At 36.9% G+C, this 17,479-nt stretch overlaps 1 protein-coding gene across 3 annotated transcripts in view; it reads right to left on the reverse strand.

The window, feature by feature from the left end:
• bchs (WD repeat and FYVE domain containing 3 bchs) overlaps window positions 1–17,479 on the reverse strand; it is a 1,877,108-nt gene that overhangs the window by 639,640 nt on the left and 1,219,989 nt on the right. For all 3 annotated transcript variants that reach the window (XM_090389621.1, XM_090389619.1, XM_090389620.1), the window contains exon 50: window positions 16,237–16,385. In XM_090389621.1, coding sequence (XP_090245747.1) covers window positions 16,237–16,385 — 149 coding nt within the window. The remainder of the gene's footprint in view (window positions 1–16,236; window positions 16,386–17,479) is intronic.

The following is a 17,479-nucleotide window of genomic DNA, read 5'->3' on the forward strand; positions in this document are numbered from 1 at the left end:
TTCTATTCCAATGTATCAGGATTGCTTCTATCTCCATTAAAAGTTCTACCTGTATAACTAACATCAAAGCCTTGTATAATAAACTGGTTTATAATAATGTCCCTATCCCATATCTAAAATATCACTTCAGAAGGTCCATAAATATCATAAATTTCAAAAAACTCCTACCAGAACCTATTGCATTAATTTAGTAATTTTAAATGAAAATAATGGGTTTTAGATTTAGAACAAATCCTAGATCTATGTTTATAATGTATATAGTATACACTGTTTTTTCTTGGTGTATTAAGGTCTGAAAAACTTATACACACTGGCTCTGGCTAACAACCTATAGTGTATTTCTTATAATTTTTTTATTTTTCTGTAGCAGAGTGGTCAGGAGCGGGAGTGCAGTAGCACACGCTCTTTGAGTAGATCGGGGTTCAAGCCCCTGATTGCTAAATATGGTCGATCTGCCAACCTGCACTGGACCAGTGTGGTAGATTATGGCCCATGTCCCTCAGCATGAATTGTTGAGGAGGCTTCCATCCTACAGTGGGTTGATAATGGCTGCAGTTATACCTTATTTTTTTTTTTTATTCCACTTTTCTTTACATTTTCTCTCATATCGCTATATTTATTCCACATTGTGCTGTATTCGATTTCACCTTTTTTTTTTTTCCCCCTCCACGCTTTTCTGTGTCATTATGGCTGTATATAGACATCACCCCACTTAGGTTCCTGCGTAATGACTTGCAAATTCAGCTCACGGTCCTATCATATGAATAGGCTTGCAATTCCAGGCTTACCCAAGCTTTACCTTATATCTTGCATCAAACTTTCAACTATCCTATACTTTTCATTCTTATTTCTTCAAAATATTTAGTGCAACCTGAGCATGGAGGAGAAACTACTTTATACTTTTTTCCTTCACCTTCATGAAGTTCAGGTACTGTCATTCCTACACCATTAGCCAATTGCACCACCTCACTATCACCACGTTTCATTATGCCTGAACCTAATATATAACTTATTGGCTAATTTCATGCATATAAACACACATTTTCCTATGTCCAACACACAGGGGTGTGTTGGACATAGGAAACATAGGCCACTTCCTAATTCTCACTAGAGGGCTACACATTATACACAACTCCATTTCTTTTTTGGCTGCAGTAAGGTCCAAATATAGTTACTATGATTGGAAATTAGCATTAGAAGAGGCATATGCTGCAAGAAAAAAAACATATACAGCATCAGACAAAAAAAAAAAAAAAAAACCTTCCCATTTCACCTATCCAAACTGCTCCAAAAGTTTGTCCAGTTCTTCCTTGAATTTATTTATGCTATCAACTTCAACAACAACAGATGGAAGTTTGTTCCAGCAATCAACTTTAGCCCACTGGCTAAAGGCAAATTTCCACACATCTATTCTACAACTGTCTTTCCTCAATTTGAATTTATGTCCCCTCAGGTTCGTAATCTGAGCAAGAAGAAGAATCATATTAGCATTGAGCCTGCTCAAAACATTCAAGGCCTTATACACCTCAATCAGATCACCTTGCAGCTGCCTAGTCTCTAGGTGCTACAATATGCAGAACTTAAGTCTTTCTTGGTAAGAGCATCCCCTTTGTGCAGACTTAGATGGTAAGTCTGCTTATACCACATGCTTTATTTTTGCTTTAGTTTTTAACCTTATATCTTTTGTTCTCTGTAAGGTTAGATGATTAATGTGTACTATGCATTACATAAATTTTAAATTTCTTAATTTTTATTATATTTTATATAATCCTAAATTCTATTATTTGTTATATAACCTCAAAATTGATTTTGCCATAGTGCATATTGATCTCTACAGAAACAGAGAACCGACTCATGCTTGCGTATTTCTTTTTCCCAATTTCAATATGGGTGGTTGACCCAGAAGAAGTCACCTAAATTGTAGGTACAGAGCAATGAGTTTTTGTATATTATCTTTTGTGCCTGTGTAACATACTTTACTTTCGCATTTACCTAGATATCTCTTCTGAAATACTCTTCTCCATAAACTAATATATATATATATTTAACAAATAATACTGTGTATATATATAAAAGACATATAATATTGATAAAAATAAGAAGTAATGAAATTTCTGAGAGTGTTAGAAAACAAGAAGAGGTATTAAAAAATTAAATAATTAAAAATATATTAAACTGGGTTATGGATCCAGGGTACTACTAGTAAAAGCAGAAAAAACCGGCAACCACAATAAAATATAAAAGACCTGGGAGTAATTGTGCAGGCAGATATGAAGTTTTCTGAGCAATGCAGACAGGCTGCCAGGGCAGGTCATGGGGTTTTGTCAATGATATATAGGAATTTTGCTAGCAGGGAAAAGGAGGTGATTATCCCTCTGTATAAGGCAATGGTCAGGCCACGCCTTGAGTACTGCGTACAGGTCTGGAGGCCTCATTTTAGGAAGGATGTAGATTTACTTGAGCGTGTACAGAGAAGGGCAACAAGATTGGTGAGGGGAATGAAGGGATCCTCTTATCAAGAGAGGCTTAAGTTCTGCAAATTGCAGTGGCTGGAGACTAGGCACCTGTGCGGTGATCTGATTGAGGTGTATAAGGCCTTGAATGGGTTCAGCATGCTGAATTCTGATGGGATCCTCATTTTAGGAAGGATGTAGATTTACTTGAGCGTGTACAGAGAAGGGCAACAAGATTGGTGAGGGGAATGAAGGGATCCTCGTATCAAGAGAGGCTTAAGTTCTGCAAATTGCAGTGGCTGGAGACTAGGCACCTGTGCGGTGATCTGATTGAGGTGTATAAGGCCTTGAATGGGTTCAGCATGCTGAATTCTGATGGGATCCTTCTACTTGTTCAGATTACGAACCTAAGGGGGCATAAATTCAAATTACGAAAGGACAGATGTAGAATAGATGTGCAGAAATTTGCCTTTAGCCAGCGGGTGGTTAATTGCTGGAACAAACTTCCATCTTTTGTTGTGGAAGTTGATAGGCTGAATAAATTTAAGGAGGAACTGGACAGGCATTTGGAGGGAATGGCGTGATTTTTTTTTTTTTTTTGGCTGATGCTGCATAAGCTCATACATTTGCTTTCTTGCATCACATGCCACTACTACTACTACTACTACTATAGATGAATACATTATTATCAGTGTATTAGGTGGAGGTGCTGAACTGTCAGTTGTTGTTGTTATTCAATTTAACGACACAAGGGCTACTAAGGCCAAATTGTGTCTGTTCATCGTTAATTTACAAGAATATTGTGAGAGAGGTTAAATTATATGCTTCTGTACAAGCCAATATGTTTTAGATATAATAAACGTTCTGCAATATTCGCTTCATTTTCTAAGAAATTAGATAAATCAGGTGATATATTCAATGTGGAGAGTGACTGAAAAGTGTCTGACCGGATGGTTGAATGTAAGGGACAATCTACCAGAAAATGACGGACAGTAAATTGCGTCTGACAGGATGAGCACTGTGGTGGGTTTTCTCCCAATAATAGAAAGAGATGAGTATCATGAATGTGTCCAATTCTGAGTCATACCAGTACCACTTCCTCTCATCTGTTTCGTCGGACGCCAGACAGCCACAGCTTTGGATCTTCTTTTATCTGGTAGAGTTTATTGTTGGTGTCACTTTTCCAGGTCTGTGACCATTTATGGTAGCACGCTTTGCATATGACAGACTTATAGTCAGAGTGAGGAACCTGAGGATGTTGTGAGAGAGCAGGTTGAGGATGTTTAATGGCAAAGTCGGCACTTTCATTTCCCAGAATGCCTGAGTGGCCAGGGATCCAGCAAAAACTGATTGACTGATTAGACATACTGAAAGAAAATAGCTGGGAATGAATCTGTTTCAAAGTAGGATGAGAAGAGAAATTCTTCCTTATGGCAGAGACAGCACTCAGGGAGTCTGTGTAAATTATGACAGATGAGATGGAAAGCTCAATGAGATGGAAAGCTCTTACTAAGCGCTAACTTAATGGCATACAATTCAGCTGTGAAGACGTTGCAAGCTAGCGGTAGTGTGGATGAAATTGTAAATAATGGAAAAACTGCTGCAGCACCTACCATACTGTCAGTTTTTGAACCATCTGTATAAATTTTACAGGCATGGATATTCATAGTAGCATGAGCTGAATGTAACTGTCTGATATTGCAGAAAGGTGTCTGATATTGCAGGCAGGTATCATATTTTTCACCCAATGGAGGAAATGTACATCTTGAGAGACAGACACATAGGTGCAGTTGTGTCTTGAAAAATTCATTTAATTTGACATTCCAACCGTGAACAAGCTCTTTGATCCTGAGCAAGGCAGGTCTATTTCATTTGGCTTGCTCTCATAGAAGGCTTCCCAACGAGTATTATAAAGATACTCCCAACTTGGGTGCGATGGTAGACTCCGGATCTTAGCAGCATATGAAGCAGTAGCGTTTTTCTATGCAGGTGTAATGGGGGATCATGCACTTCAATATAAAGACTTTGGATCGGAGAACTCCTAAAAGCTCCTAGTGCAGTCCTCAGAGCACTGTGATGGATCACATTTAACCGTTTTAAAGTAGTGTTCCGGGCAGAGTCATACAATGGACAACATAATCTAGCCGTGAACAGATTAAACTTCTATAAAGATGCAGTAAAGTGTCTGATGTTTAGCTCCCCATGACACTGATGAAACCGATCGAAGTATATTCAAATGCTTCATGCAAGAAGTTCTCAAATAAGTGATATGTGCTTGGAAATTTAGTTTGCTGTCTAATGTTATTTCAAGAAATTTAACGGTATCAACAAGCGGGATTGGAGTATTGTTTATTTGAAGTTCAGGTTTGGGATGGAGAGCTCGCTTCTTGCAAAAGTGAGTGACAGTGCATTTTTTTTCTGAGAGTCTGTAACCATTCCGTGAAGTCCAGGATTCTATTTTGGTTATGGCAAGTTGTAGCTGCCGTTCAATGGTATTCATACTTTGAGATTGACATGAAATGGTATGATCATCTGCATACATATAAGTTTGAACAGTTTTTGGGATATCTTGTGTCATGCTGCTAACTTAGATTGAAAACAGTGTTGGACTAAGTATTGATCCCTGCGGGACTCCCTCTTCCTGAATGTGAGAGGTAGAGAGTACGTTTTTTATATTGGACCTGAAAAGAACGTAATTGCAGGAAATTTTGAATTATTTCTAGAAAATGGCCCTGAAGCCCCAGATGATAAAAGTCCCTAATAATACCATGACGCCATGTAGTATCAAATGCCTTTTCAAGATCTAAATTGACCACGATTATGGTGTCCAGTGTCTAGATTTTGTTTCATGTCAAAGGCATTGCAGATATGAGATTCAGCTTTGATAAGCATGTCCAGCGTTGATCTATTCTTCCGATTGTTTGTTTGTTTGTTTTAGAGTTTTATGGCGCATTAGGATCTAAGGCTATAATGCGCCAAGTCAAAAGGATGTAGAATATAATTTTATTTGTATATTATTGTAAAAGAATATACAATATAAAACGTTCATATAACATAAAACAATAAAAATATTCTAAATAGAATTATTTAGATTAATAAGTTGTAAAAACCTAAAAATAGCTGACATGTTGTCATTGTCCGATAAAATCTGTCTGAGTGTATAAGGTTCAGACAGATGGCTAAAACATAAACAGTGGTCATTATAAAAGGACGGATATTCAATTAAAATATGTTTACCATTTTAACGGACTGTTAAAATGGTGTCAATTTCTACACATAGGACGATCGTCTGCCCTCAGCAGATAGCAATGTGTCAAGTGACAATGTCCTATGCAGAGCCGAGATAGAACAACTTCCTCTTTTCGGTTCCTGCGCAGACTAGACTGCCAATGTTCAATTACAGGCTTAATCTCATATAACTTGTTTGTAGTCTGTCCATGCCATTGGGATACCAGTTTCTTTCGAATTACTGGCCTGTAGTCTGTATAGGGGACTAACTGGCAAAAGTTAAATAGGTTTGCTGATTTGGCTGCAGTGTCTGCCAAATCATTTCCTGAGATCCCAATGTGGCCTGGGATCCGGTAGAAACGAACATCAAATTTCAATTGTGCAAGGAAGCTATTCTTCCGAAAGCCATACTGTTGTTCTGGAAGGAAATTCTCTGACTCCAGGATGTAAGTGAGTCTAGTATTAATTATCCTTTCGAAAATATTTCCTATGCAGCTCGTAAGAGATATTGTCCTGTAATTTTCAACATAAGAAGGATCTTTTCCTGGTTTTGGTAAGGCGATAACGAACGAATGGAGCCAGGAAGAAGGAAAGGCATTTTCGGAGAAGATCCGATTATAAAAAATGAATAGGGTTCTCAAGTCTTCTCCAAGTGAATGCTTTAGAAGAATGTAATAAACTCCATCTGGACCTGCAGCTCTATTGGAAGATCTGTTTAATGATTCTTGAAGTTCTATTAATGTAAACGGTTGGTTGTACGGGAATGAACGGCATGTGAAGAAGTTGATTTTATACCATTCTGCACCTGCTTTGATATTCTGGAAGGTGGACGCATAGGTTGCAGAAGCTGAGATTTTTGCAATGATTCTGCTAATGCATTTGCAACTTCTTCAGGAGTAGAAATGTCTTTCCCTTTCCAATGAAGTATCGGAGAGGGCAGCCGAGCAAATTTGCCATTTAATGCCTGTATTCTTTTCCAGATGACCGGTGTATCCTGGCGCCTCCGTAGCCAGGTGGGAAGGAGCAGCAGTGCGAAGCACACACTTCTTGATTAGACCGGGGTTCGAGCCCGTCACCACCAAATTCGGAGGATGCAGGAAGGTCACGGAATGACCACTGCATATCCCGGAGCAATATGGCCTTAGTTGCTAATGCTCCTTAAAAATCAAAATAACAAAATAACAACAACCAACCCGTGTATCCATGTCTTTGGTGATGGTTGAGGCAAAAGAAATCCATGGATCCCATTCGCTTTTAGCCTTTTAAAAGTAATTAGGTTATAGTGGTGGGATACTTGCGGAAATTATTCCATGCACGGTTTTTTCCCTGTTTGGCAATTAAACAATCTGTATTCCACCAGTAATTTCTGTGTTTTCGATATGGCATGGATTTTGGAATGGAGGCTTTAGCTGCAGTCAGAATCTGATTGGTTATGCAAGTGTTTACGTCATCAATATGTTGTTTTTGAACATAAAATCTGTCTAAGAGTATTTGGGCAGAATAGCCACCACAGTTTGCCTTTTTAAACTGCCAAATGGATTGTTGATCAGGATTTGGAGTTACCCGTTTGTAGCAAGCAAATAATTGGAAAGTGATCACTGTAAAAGGGATTGGTTAATAGCGACCATGTCATGATTGGAAATATGGATGGTGACAAGTCTATTGCAGAAACAGATCCGGTTGCTAAGTGGATGTAGGTAGGAGATCCAGAATTTAATAAATTAAGATCATTATTATGCATGAATTCCTTCATCAATTTGCCCCTTCTATCCATTGTGGCAGATCCCCACAATGGATGGTGTCCATTAAAGTCACCAAAAAGAGAAATGGGAGTTGTGCAATGAGGTTGTCAAGTTCTGAAAGCAGAAGTGGTGCAGATGGCGGAATATAAATGGAAACAATGGTAAATGATGTGCCAATTGCAATGCGAGCTGCCACAGCTTCTAGGGTAGTTCTCAACTGGATCAGCGTGGATGGTATGCTAGCGTTAACAAGAATAGCAACTCCTCCACGAGCAGGTGATTCTGAGTTCCTATCTCGTCTGTAAATGGTATAACTTGAAAAATTTGGCAAAACTCGGGGTGACAAGAATGTTTCCTGTAAGCATACACCTATGGGATTGAATTGAGCTATTAAATCTCTTAAGTCATCAGAATGACTGCTTAGTCCTCTGCAATTGCACTGTATGATGTTATGCATTATTTACGTTTACCTGAGGATGGTTCATCTGACTGTTTTTTGTACACGGGGCATTTTTTCTGGTCCTTTTTTGAGAATGTGGGGGTTATGGAGTTCTAGAATGGGCTCTTCATTATCTAGCAGCTCATCTACATCCATACTTTTGGTGGGAGATTTCATTCTTTTAGAGACTGATTCAGATTTTAATTGTTCTTTTTCAACTGGGACTGATCGGGTATGAGTAGGAATGCTGATTGGAGTATTTGTGGCTTTGCTAGTTTCTTTTTGGAGGATTATGAGGATTATCTTTTTTAGAGGTTAAAAGTGTAGATTTAAGCCAATTCGCTAGAGAGGTGTTAGGTGGAACTGATACATCCGTTTGAGGTGCAGCAGAAACAAAGTTTCGAGTGAAATCTGCATAAGAACGACCACTAGGCATGGTCGACATAACTTGTCTACGTGCCTCAGGAAACGTGACTTTATTTTCGATTTTGTATTTTCTTTCCTGTTATCCGTAGCTCACGAGTTTTGGAAAAGGCTGGATGGCTTCCTTTGCAGTTTGGACAAACAGGGATTTTGACTGAACAATCTGCTTGGGTGTGATCTTTAGAGCCGCAAATGGGAAATATGGCTTCCCCTCGACAAGCCTGCTGGGAATGACTGTATTTCTGACATTTAAAGCAAGGAACAGGATTCAGGATGTAATGGTCAAATCCGAAAGTTTAAATAACCACCTTTAAAAGAGGATGGTAAGCCTGGAGTGCTAAATGTCAGAATGATGGATCTTGTTGGAGTAAGTATTCCATCTTTTTTCGTCATGATCCATTTTACATTTATTTCATCCTGACTGCTGAGTTCTTGGAGTAGTTCTTCTTCGGAGACTGTAATTAGGTCCCACTCGCTGATGACACCTTTTGATGAATTTAGTGTTTTGTGGGGAGTAACTGATACTGTCAACCCACCAAATGTTGTTTTTAACAGTCGCTCAGAATGTTTTGAGGTGGCTGTTTCTATCAGAAGGTATCTGGATTGCAGTCTTTTAACCATTTTGGTGATCCATCAATAGACTCGAAGATTTTTTGAATTACGAATGGTGATAACTTACCCACAGGTTGGGTGGATAGGGAATGACTCACCAGGAAGTTGAGACAATCGTCATGACATTCTGCTTCTCCTCATAGTCTTTTAGGTTGACTTGAGTCATGGTCAGTGTTAGAAGCTTCTTCTCTTGAGCTCAAAGGATCTGAGTTTGGATAATGATTTTTATCCATGATGGCTCCTTTTGGACCTGGGGGTTTGCCTTTACCACCCAGATTACCGGCCCTGCCACGGGGAGGCAGGAGCAGTGCCGCTTGGTGGTCAAGCGTAGAGTTAGTTATTAAGTTAATACGGCTAGCTAAATTAAAGTAAAAGGTATTTGCCTTCTTCTGGGCTCTCTTCTTAGTGCTTTTAAGTAAGTAGAGCTACTTAACAGAAAATTTTAATACTACAAGGAAAATTCTGTCGCTGGGAGGAAAAATGCTTTATAAACATGCAAGAATCGCTTGGCCACAGAAACGCTTGGCACCTGGGGCCCTGTCAGGTAGTAATTACCATGGAAAAACTGAGAACACAAATTGATTTTCTTATTTGCCTTCTTTTGGATTTCATTAATTTTTGTTTCTACAGGATTCTATCAGCATTATTTTAGCTTTACTTTATTTATTCTTATTATTTTATATATTCTTTAATTTTAATCCTTCCTTTTGGTCGCTGTCGGGTTGGCTATGATGTAAATGTACGCATTACATCATAACAGAAACAGACCAGGCTTACTGCAGTGGCTCCTATGATTTTTGCTGCCGATCTCCATGATGAAGTAGTTCAAGTCATAGGACCCACAGCTTTAGGTACTATCATTTATTTTTATGTTAAACTTTAATTTTATTTTATTTCAGGTATTCTGTTTTTACCATGCACGTGTTCTCAATTTTTCCATGATAATTACACCTGACAGTTCAGCACCTCCACCTAATACACTGATAATAATATATTCATCTATAAAACACACACACCACGGATATCATCATCTCCAGCTACTGCAGGATTAAGGCCTCCTTAATATGTTTACAGCAACTGCAGTCTTATGCTTTCTGTTGCCATTGTACACTAGCAAATTTTGCGATTTCATCAATCCACCTCATCTTTTATCTTTTTCTTGGGCATTTACAGTCAAGTCACGCCCATTCCAAAATTCGTTTGGACTATCTATCATTAGTTTTTCTTGATATGTGTCCTGCTCATTTCCATTTTAAGTGCCTTTTCTTTCAATGATATCACAGACCGTGGTTTGTTGGCAAATCCATGTCTTTTTTTTTTTTTTTTTTTTGTTTCTTTTGGTTATGTTTAAAATTCACTTATTTGTACTTCTCAATATGACCCTCACTCTTTGTAAAGCTTTGGCTTTCAATATCCATGTTTCACAACCATATGTTAGGACAGAGAGGATACACTGATCAAAATCTTTTTGTTTGAGACAGGGTGGCAAGTTTGTCTTAAAGACTGCATTAAGCTTTCCAAATTCTTGCCATTCTAATTTTATGTGCTGTTCAATTTCCATCATGATGTTTTGATCTGTTGTAATTTCTTGTCCAAGGTAAATAAACATACCGTTCCACTTCTAGTTCTTGTCCATTAGATGATTTTCTTTGGTCTGGTAAATTTGTTGAACATAACCTGCGTTTTCTTGATATTCACTTCAAATCCTTTCTTCTTGCTTTTATTATATAGTTCTTCAATGTTTTGCTGCAATTCTTTTGGATCTTTGGATCTGCAAATTGTAAGTAATTCAGGTAATCTCCAATTATCTTGAGTGCATTATTATCCTAGTTTATCTTGCAAAAAATATCATCTTAACAGGCAGAAATGATTTTGGGGAGATTGTGTCTCCTTGTCATATGACTTTTCTACGTTGATCTGAACTTCATTGTTGATCCATAGAGATACAGTCAAACTTTCATATATTGATTGGAGAATATTGATTTAAGCTCTGTCTAAACCATGGTTGATTATTGCTTGTTTTGTGACTGAGTTGAATGCTTTTTCATAGTGGATGAAGGCTATACATAATGGAAGGTTGTATTCATTGTGCCACTCTAAAACTTGCTGCACTGCGTGGATCTCATCCACGCAGTGCAGCGGCTTTAAGTACATCGTGGATGTACTTAAAGCCGCTTCTGAAACCAACTTGTTCTTTGGGTTGCGTTGCATCAAGTACTGTTCCTATCCTTCTCAAAAGTATCTTTGGGGAAACTCTGCAGACAACTGGCAATAGGCTTACTGGTTGGTAGTTTTTTAAATCTGCATTTTCACCTTTTTTATGCAGTAGGATGGTTTCTGCATTTTTCCCTGTTACAGGTACTTTGTTAAGTAGAAGGCATTTTGAAAATAGTTTGGCTAGAGCTTTACACACTGACTGCAGGGCTGTACTTATAAATAGGCACATGAGGCACTAGCATTGGGCCTTGCAAGGCCTGTGTAATCTCAAATTTTTAAAGCAATTTCTTTTTTTTTTTAACATCTTGATCTAAACTAGGGTCCACTTGTACCTACCGTGTAAACAGAGACAGGTGAAATTTACCGAAAGTGTGAATGATTCATTTCTCTGAAAGAACAGATTAATTTCCAGAATAAAGGAAAATTCCTCTCTCCTTATTCTCTAATAGCATGTTAACAGTAGAACAGGTTCACCACGGCGTATTATTTCTGTTAGGAATATAGCTTAATCTTTTCCACTGGCATGAACACAAGAAAGCATAGTGGCATCATTACAATCCTCCTCACACCGGGTGGAAAAGACCCGGGTTTGAATCCCTTCGATGATGCAAGGAACTTTAATGGGCTTTTTTCACTTCGTAGCTGAGTTAGTCGGTCTCAGGCATAGATAGCAAAGTTTTTCCCTTTTTTGTCCAGCAAAACAGGCAAACTGACTAGAGAACACATGCAATTTACAGACATAATACCTATATGGGTATATATAAGAAATTATGGCCCTAATATCTTAATTCATTCTTTTTACAGCAGCAGCTATATTGCTGTAAAGCCAGAGATGCGAACAATGCATAACCAAGTCTTTCAAAATCAGTTGGTTATATGGAAATTTTCAAATCCATGGGACCACCCATGGATTTGAAAATCTATATAAGCTGAGACCTGAAAATTGTAACATTTAGTTTAGTTGTTGATGTGCCAAATTAAAGTGTGATACATAGGAGTGCAAGCTGAAGTAAATATATGTATCTATCTCTCTGAAAGTAGTGCTCTAGTTTAATAAATTTTTATTCTGTTCTGTTGTAACAGAACATTTAAATATCATATATATGTAATGTTTCGTTATTTATTGTGACTGCATACATTTCCCTAATTGAAAGCTTTTTGCTTTCTTACTCTTAAAATATAAATTGATTCAAGTGTTAATTTTTTTATATTGAATCAATATCATTATCAGTTATATTACTCTTAAGCTATGTTACTATAATCTCATTTGAATTAAAAATCTGAAATTGTCAATAAACAATGAATTAAATGAAGCAGGAATTAAAACAATGATATACTAATATTTAAAAAGGCATTAATCATAATAGCAGCAACTATGCCAAAGAAGAAAATGTTTCAAATATGAATATATATATACAATATCATTAATGATGGATTTGGATTGACATTTCTGAACATTGACAAAATTCTGAAAATATTTCTCACAATACTGTGACAAAAACAAGTGGTGTACAGTCTTTTTAATCAGATCACATTAATGGTAAGTGTGTTTATTTTAAGAGACTTTCAATTTTTTTGGATCGTATTGACACAGAACTAATGAAACAAATTCAGTAAGAAGAAAATTATTGGCGAGATATTTTAAACAGAATTATTGCTACTGTTAAGCTTTTGAGTAAACTTGATTTAGGATTTTAGGGGTAGTAACGACAAAATTTATACGGAATATAGTGGTAATACTTAAGTTGCCTAAAATATTTGTGTAAATTTGATAATTTTAAGAAATCACATAGAGATGTATGCTAATTGTGAACCCAGCAAAAACAATTACCATTTAAAAAAAACCTGTGATGAATTTATAGAATTGATGGCAGAAAAAGTTGAAAAGGTGGTGGTTTCTGAAATTCAAGAAGTAAAACATTTTTTTATTATTGTTGATTCAACCTCTGACAGCCAAGTCGATCAGTTAGTGTTTATTATAAGGTATATGTCACAAAATGGTATCATCAAATAATTTTTAGGTTTCCTTCCTACAGAACATCACAGTGCTGAATATATAGAAAAAATTATTTAAAAAAAGATTTAAGAGATTTATCAATTGATATTACAAACTGCAGAGGACAAAGTTACAATAATGCTTCAAATATGGAAGAAAAGTACAGTATTCAGGAGTCAAGAAGACAGGAATATCTTCTTGAGGCGCTTTGTCTGTTTGCTGATCCTGATACTAGGATGGGACTTTTGGTAAAATGCCAGGCACCAGTCACACAACATAACAGCAGAACAGAGCACAAATTTACACATAAAACACTATACGCAGGTTACCGGTTATGGCACGAGCCTTACCATGAGAAGCAAAAACCAGCAGCTAATGGGGGGGAAACCCTGGGGTCTGCAACAACTACACTTAAATACTTAATTGTTTTTGTAATAAAATTAGTAATTACAGTAATTTGTCATAATTATTTGTGTATTTCTGAAAGTACAGGCGGCCCAGTTTGATTTGTGCTCAGTTCTGAAAGTACAGGCGGCCCAGTTTGATTCCGGTTGGGGCCCAAATTTATGGTGTTCACCCAGCATTGTGATGTGAAATGAGGAGCTACTTGTGAAAGGGCAGTGGTCTCTGGTCACAAAACATGGCAATGGAAGTTGATTCGCTGACTACGTGATGACCCGCCAAAGCCGTGCTGGCTGGTCATCATACCCTCATGGGCTGTTGCGACACAGTTTAGTTCAGTATTCTTCTTTATGTTTCACAGTATTACAATATTACAATGTTTGTGTTTAAATAGATTGGTAAAAATAATTGGGTTTTTTTTTTTGCCTCTGGTATCTTTAAAGGGGCCCCACAAGAACTTGGTGCCTCGGGTCCCCAAGAAGTTTTTTTTTTTTTTTTTTGTTAGTTGTTGGTGCATCAGCTTCTGTGGCCATATTGCATCTCCCAAGGTTTTTGCATTTTCTATTCTGATCCAAGCCCGAGGCAGGATTCTAACCCGTGACCTTTAGGTTGCCAGGCAGGCACTTTACCCACCTGGCTAGCCCAGTCGGTGTCCCAAGAAGTGTAAGTACAGCCCTGACCGGCTGGCCTACAGATTTCAACATTTCAAAAGTGACTTTATCTGGTCCTGCTGCTTCACAATTTTTCATTGATTTTATAGCATCTTATACTTCTTTTACCATAGTTTATAGTACAGCTTCTTCATCTCTGGTGTTGGATCCAGTTGTCGAATAAAATATTATAAAGATTTCAATAAAATTCTTCCATTTGCTTTAATATTTGTTGTTACACCATCCTACATTGGTTAAACTAGATTGATTAAACGTGATTTTCCCTTCACAATACCATGTGAAGGGAAAATCACGTTTAATCAATCTAGTTGGCTGGTTTCATGAAGTCCGTCAAGTCAGAAGTACAAAATAATTTTGAAAATATTTGATTTTATAGCAAAGCATTTGACTCAATCCTTCTTGAGAGCTGGAGCATGCTCAGATCACAAGGTGGCTACAGGGCAGGAGGCAGAGGGTTGTGGTTACTCACCTTAGACTAATGTAAGGGTGGGATTCCTCAAGGGTGGACGCTGCAACCACTATTATTTCTGATTTTCTTAAATGACACGAATGATGGGATAAGAATGTGATGTTGAAATTTGAAGATGATATCAAGATTGGAAGGGTGATAAATGAACAGCATCAAGCAGCCCTTCTTCAGGATAACTTTGTCACATTTTAGGGATAGACAGAGAAGCAGAAGTGGTATTTTAATACAAGATTTTAAATAAGGAAATCAACATAAATCAATCAAGGAAATCAACAAAACATAAATCCCAAAATAATGTATACACTTGTTACACCATCCTACATTGATTAAACGTGATTTTCCCTTCACAATACCATGTGAAGTCGAATTAAAAAAAAAAAAAAAAAAAAATAGACGAAGAAAGGAATTTGGTGGTTACAATATGGTGGGGGGGGGGGGAGGATGATGTTTTCCTGAAATGCAGACAGGTGGCAAGAAGGGACCACTGTGTCCCATTGATGACATTGCTTGTAAAGATAGGAATTTCAATATCATACTGTAGAAGGCAGTTGTAAGCCTACATGAGGAAGGAATCACATAGATAGTTTATTTATTTATTTTTATTTTATTTATATATATTTTAATATTTGTTTATTGATTTTTAGCTGGTGCAGCTAAATCCAGGAGCTTTATTTGCTCTATACGAATAATACTACTAAAAACAATTATAATAGCAGTTAGGATAGGTTTAAATTGAATAATCACTATATAGCAGAATAGGACTGTAATGGAACAGGGATGTAAATATTCAAAGTGTCCTCCTTCACAAATGTAAGCACAAATTCTTTTTATCATCTCACCCTTCCCACTTTTTTCTTTGACAAGACTTACTTGTCATAGTATTTGAACTGTTATCATTAAAATTTGTAATTTGATATTGCCATAATTTAAATGATAATTTGTGAAGGTTAGTGTATGACTCCCTTTAGGTAGTTAGAAAGATAAGATAAAACTCCAGGGATCATGAACGTTCAGTTATGACAATAAGTTGTTCTGTGAAAATTGTGTGATGAAATGTAATATATAACAACTGTCAGACATCTGGGGATGGCCAGTGACCCAGTGATCTATGATATTTAATGTGTGTTGGAATTCTTGTCTGTTATAACCATTAACACTTCTCTTAATATTCTATTGAAAAATCTAGTGATATATTTTCAAAAAGACCAATTATAATAAAAGTATAATTTCACTGTTTACAATTTTACTTTCAGCAATAAAGGAACCACTGCATGAATAGTTGACATGGGATACTGAAGAATACTAAAGAATTATCTCCCAACTTGACTAAAAATGCCAAATGAGACTAATCATGACAATAAGAATTATAAAAAAAAAAAAAAAAAAAAAAAAGAGGCCGTTTCCTTGTAAAACAGGTACTGATAAGGGGGAACAAAAAGCTAAGGTCAACAACAAACAGTATGGAAAGATCCAAGTGGAACAAATGAAATAAACTGTGTGAAGGTGAACATGAGTGAATGCTTACATGCAGCATGCATGAATCAGAATTGAAAGAGTTCTATATAAATTAAAAGTTAAACATACTTAGCAGGCAAGGAATCAATATCTCTGATCTCTCTTGTCTTGAGTAGAGTAAATCCATCAACAACATAAAAATGCTCTTTTCCAAAAAGAAGTAGACCTTCACATGTGTCTAGGCCTTGAATCTTTGCACAGCGAAACATGTGACTAATCTACAAAATAAAATGCAAAAATTTATCATATTATTTCTGTTATTACAATGATTTTATACTGCTGAAAAGTTAAAATAAGAGTTAAAATTATCTAAATAAATTCAGTAAGACTCATAATTTTGTCATAATTAATGTGCTTTCCAGATGTCTCTAGTACGTGTCTTTCCAGGTGCCAGAGACACCCAGAAAGACTAGTGGGGATTAAGGCCTGCTGTTCAAATACAGGAGCTGTGTTTTGATTAATAACAGAGCAAATAGGCATACAGATACTCTTATAGACTAAATTAATTGAATTTGGAATAGATGCAATGGATGCTGTCAGAATCTGATTGGTTATGTATGCAGTTATATTATTAATGGATTGTTTTTGAATATAAAGTCCGTCTAGACATATTTGGGCAGAATAGCCATCCCAATTTGCCTTTCTGAACTTCAAAGTGGATCATTGGTCAGGATTTACAGGGAAAAATGATAGCTATTAAAGGGATCGGTTAACACCGACTATGTCATGATTGGAAAGATGGACAGTGAACAAATTGACAATTCAATTATAGAAGTGGATCCTGTAGGTAGGTGAATATATGTGGGAGATACAGAGTTTAGTCAATTTAGATCACTGTTATTCAAAAACTCTTCAATTAATTTGCCTCTTGCATCCATTGTAGTGAATTTTTTCAGAGACTCACATCTGGTGAGTATGGGCTTGGCACACCCAGGGTCCTCAGATGGACATATCCTCATCATTCTTCTCTCTCTCTCTCTCTCTCTCTCTTTCTCTCAGGGTAATTCAGAATTTTTTTTTGGCTGGTGCAGCATAAGCCTCAGGCTTCCTTGTACCATATGGCTAATAATAATAATAATAATCCCCACAATGAATGGTGGCAATTAAAATCACCGAAAAGGCAAATTGCTGTTGGCAGTTGTGTAAGGAGATTGTCCAGTTCTGAATGGAGAAATGGCAAAGATGGCAGAATGTAAATAGAAACAAGAGTAACTGAAGTACCAATTTTCAATACAAGCTGCCACAGCTTCTAGGGAGGTTTGTAACTGGACAGGCCTCAATGGAATATTAGAATTATTGAGAATAGCTACTC

Source organism: Mastigoproctus giganteus, chromosome 2 (assembly GCF_048544385.1).
Source record: "Mastigoproctus giganteus isolate SK-2022 chromosome 2, ASM4854438v1, whole genome shotgun sequence".
In the NCBI taxonomy this organism is placed as follows: Eukaryota; Metazoa; Arthropoda; class Arachnida; order Uropygi; family Thelyphonidae; genus Mastigoproctus; species Mastigoproctus giganteus.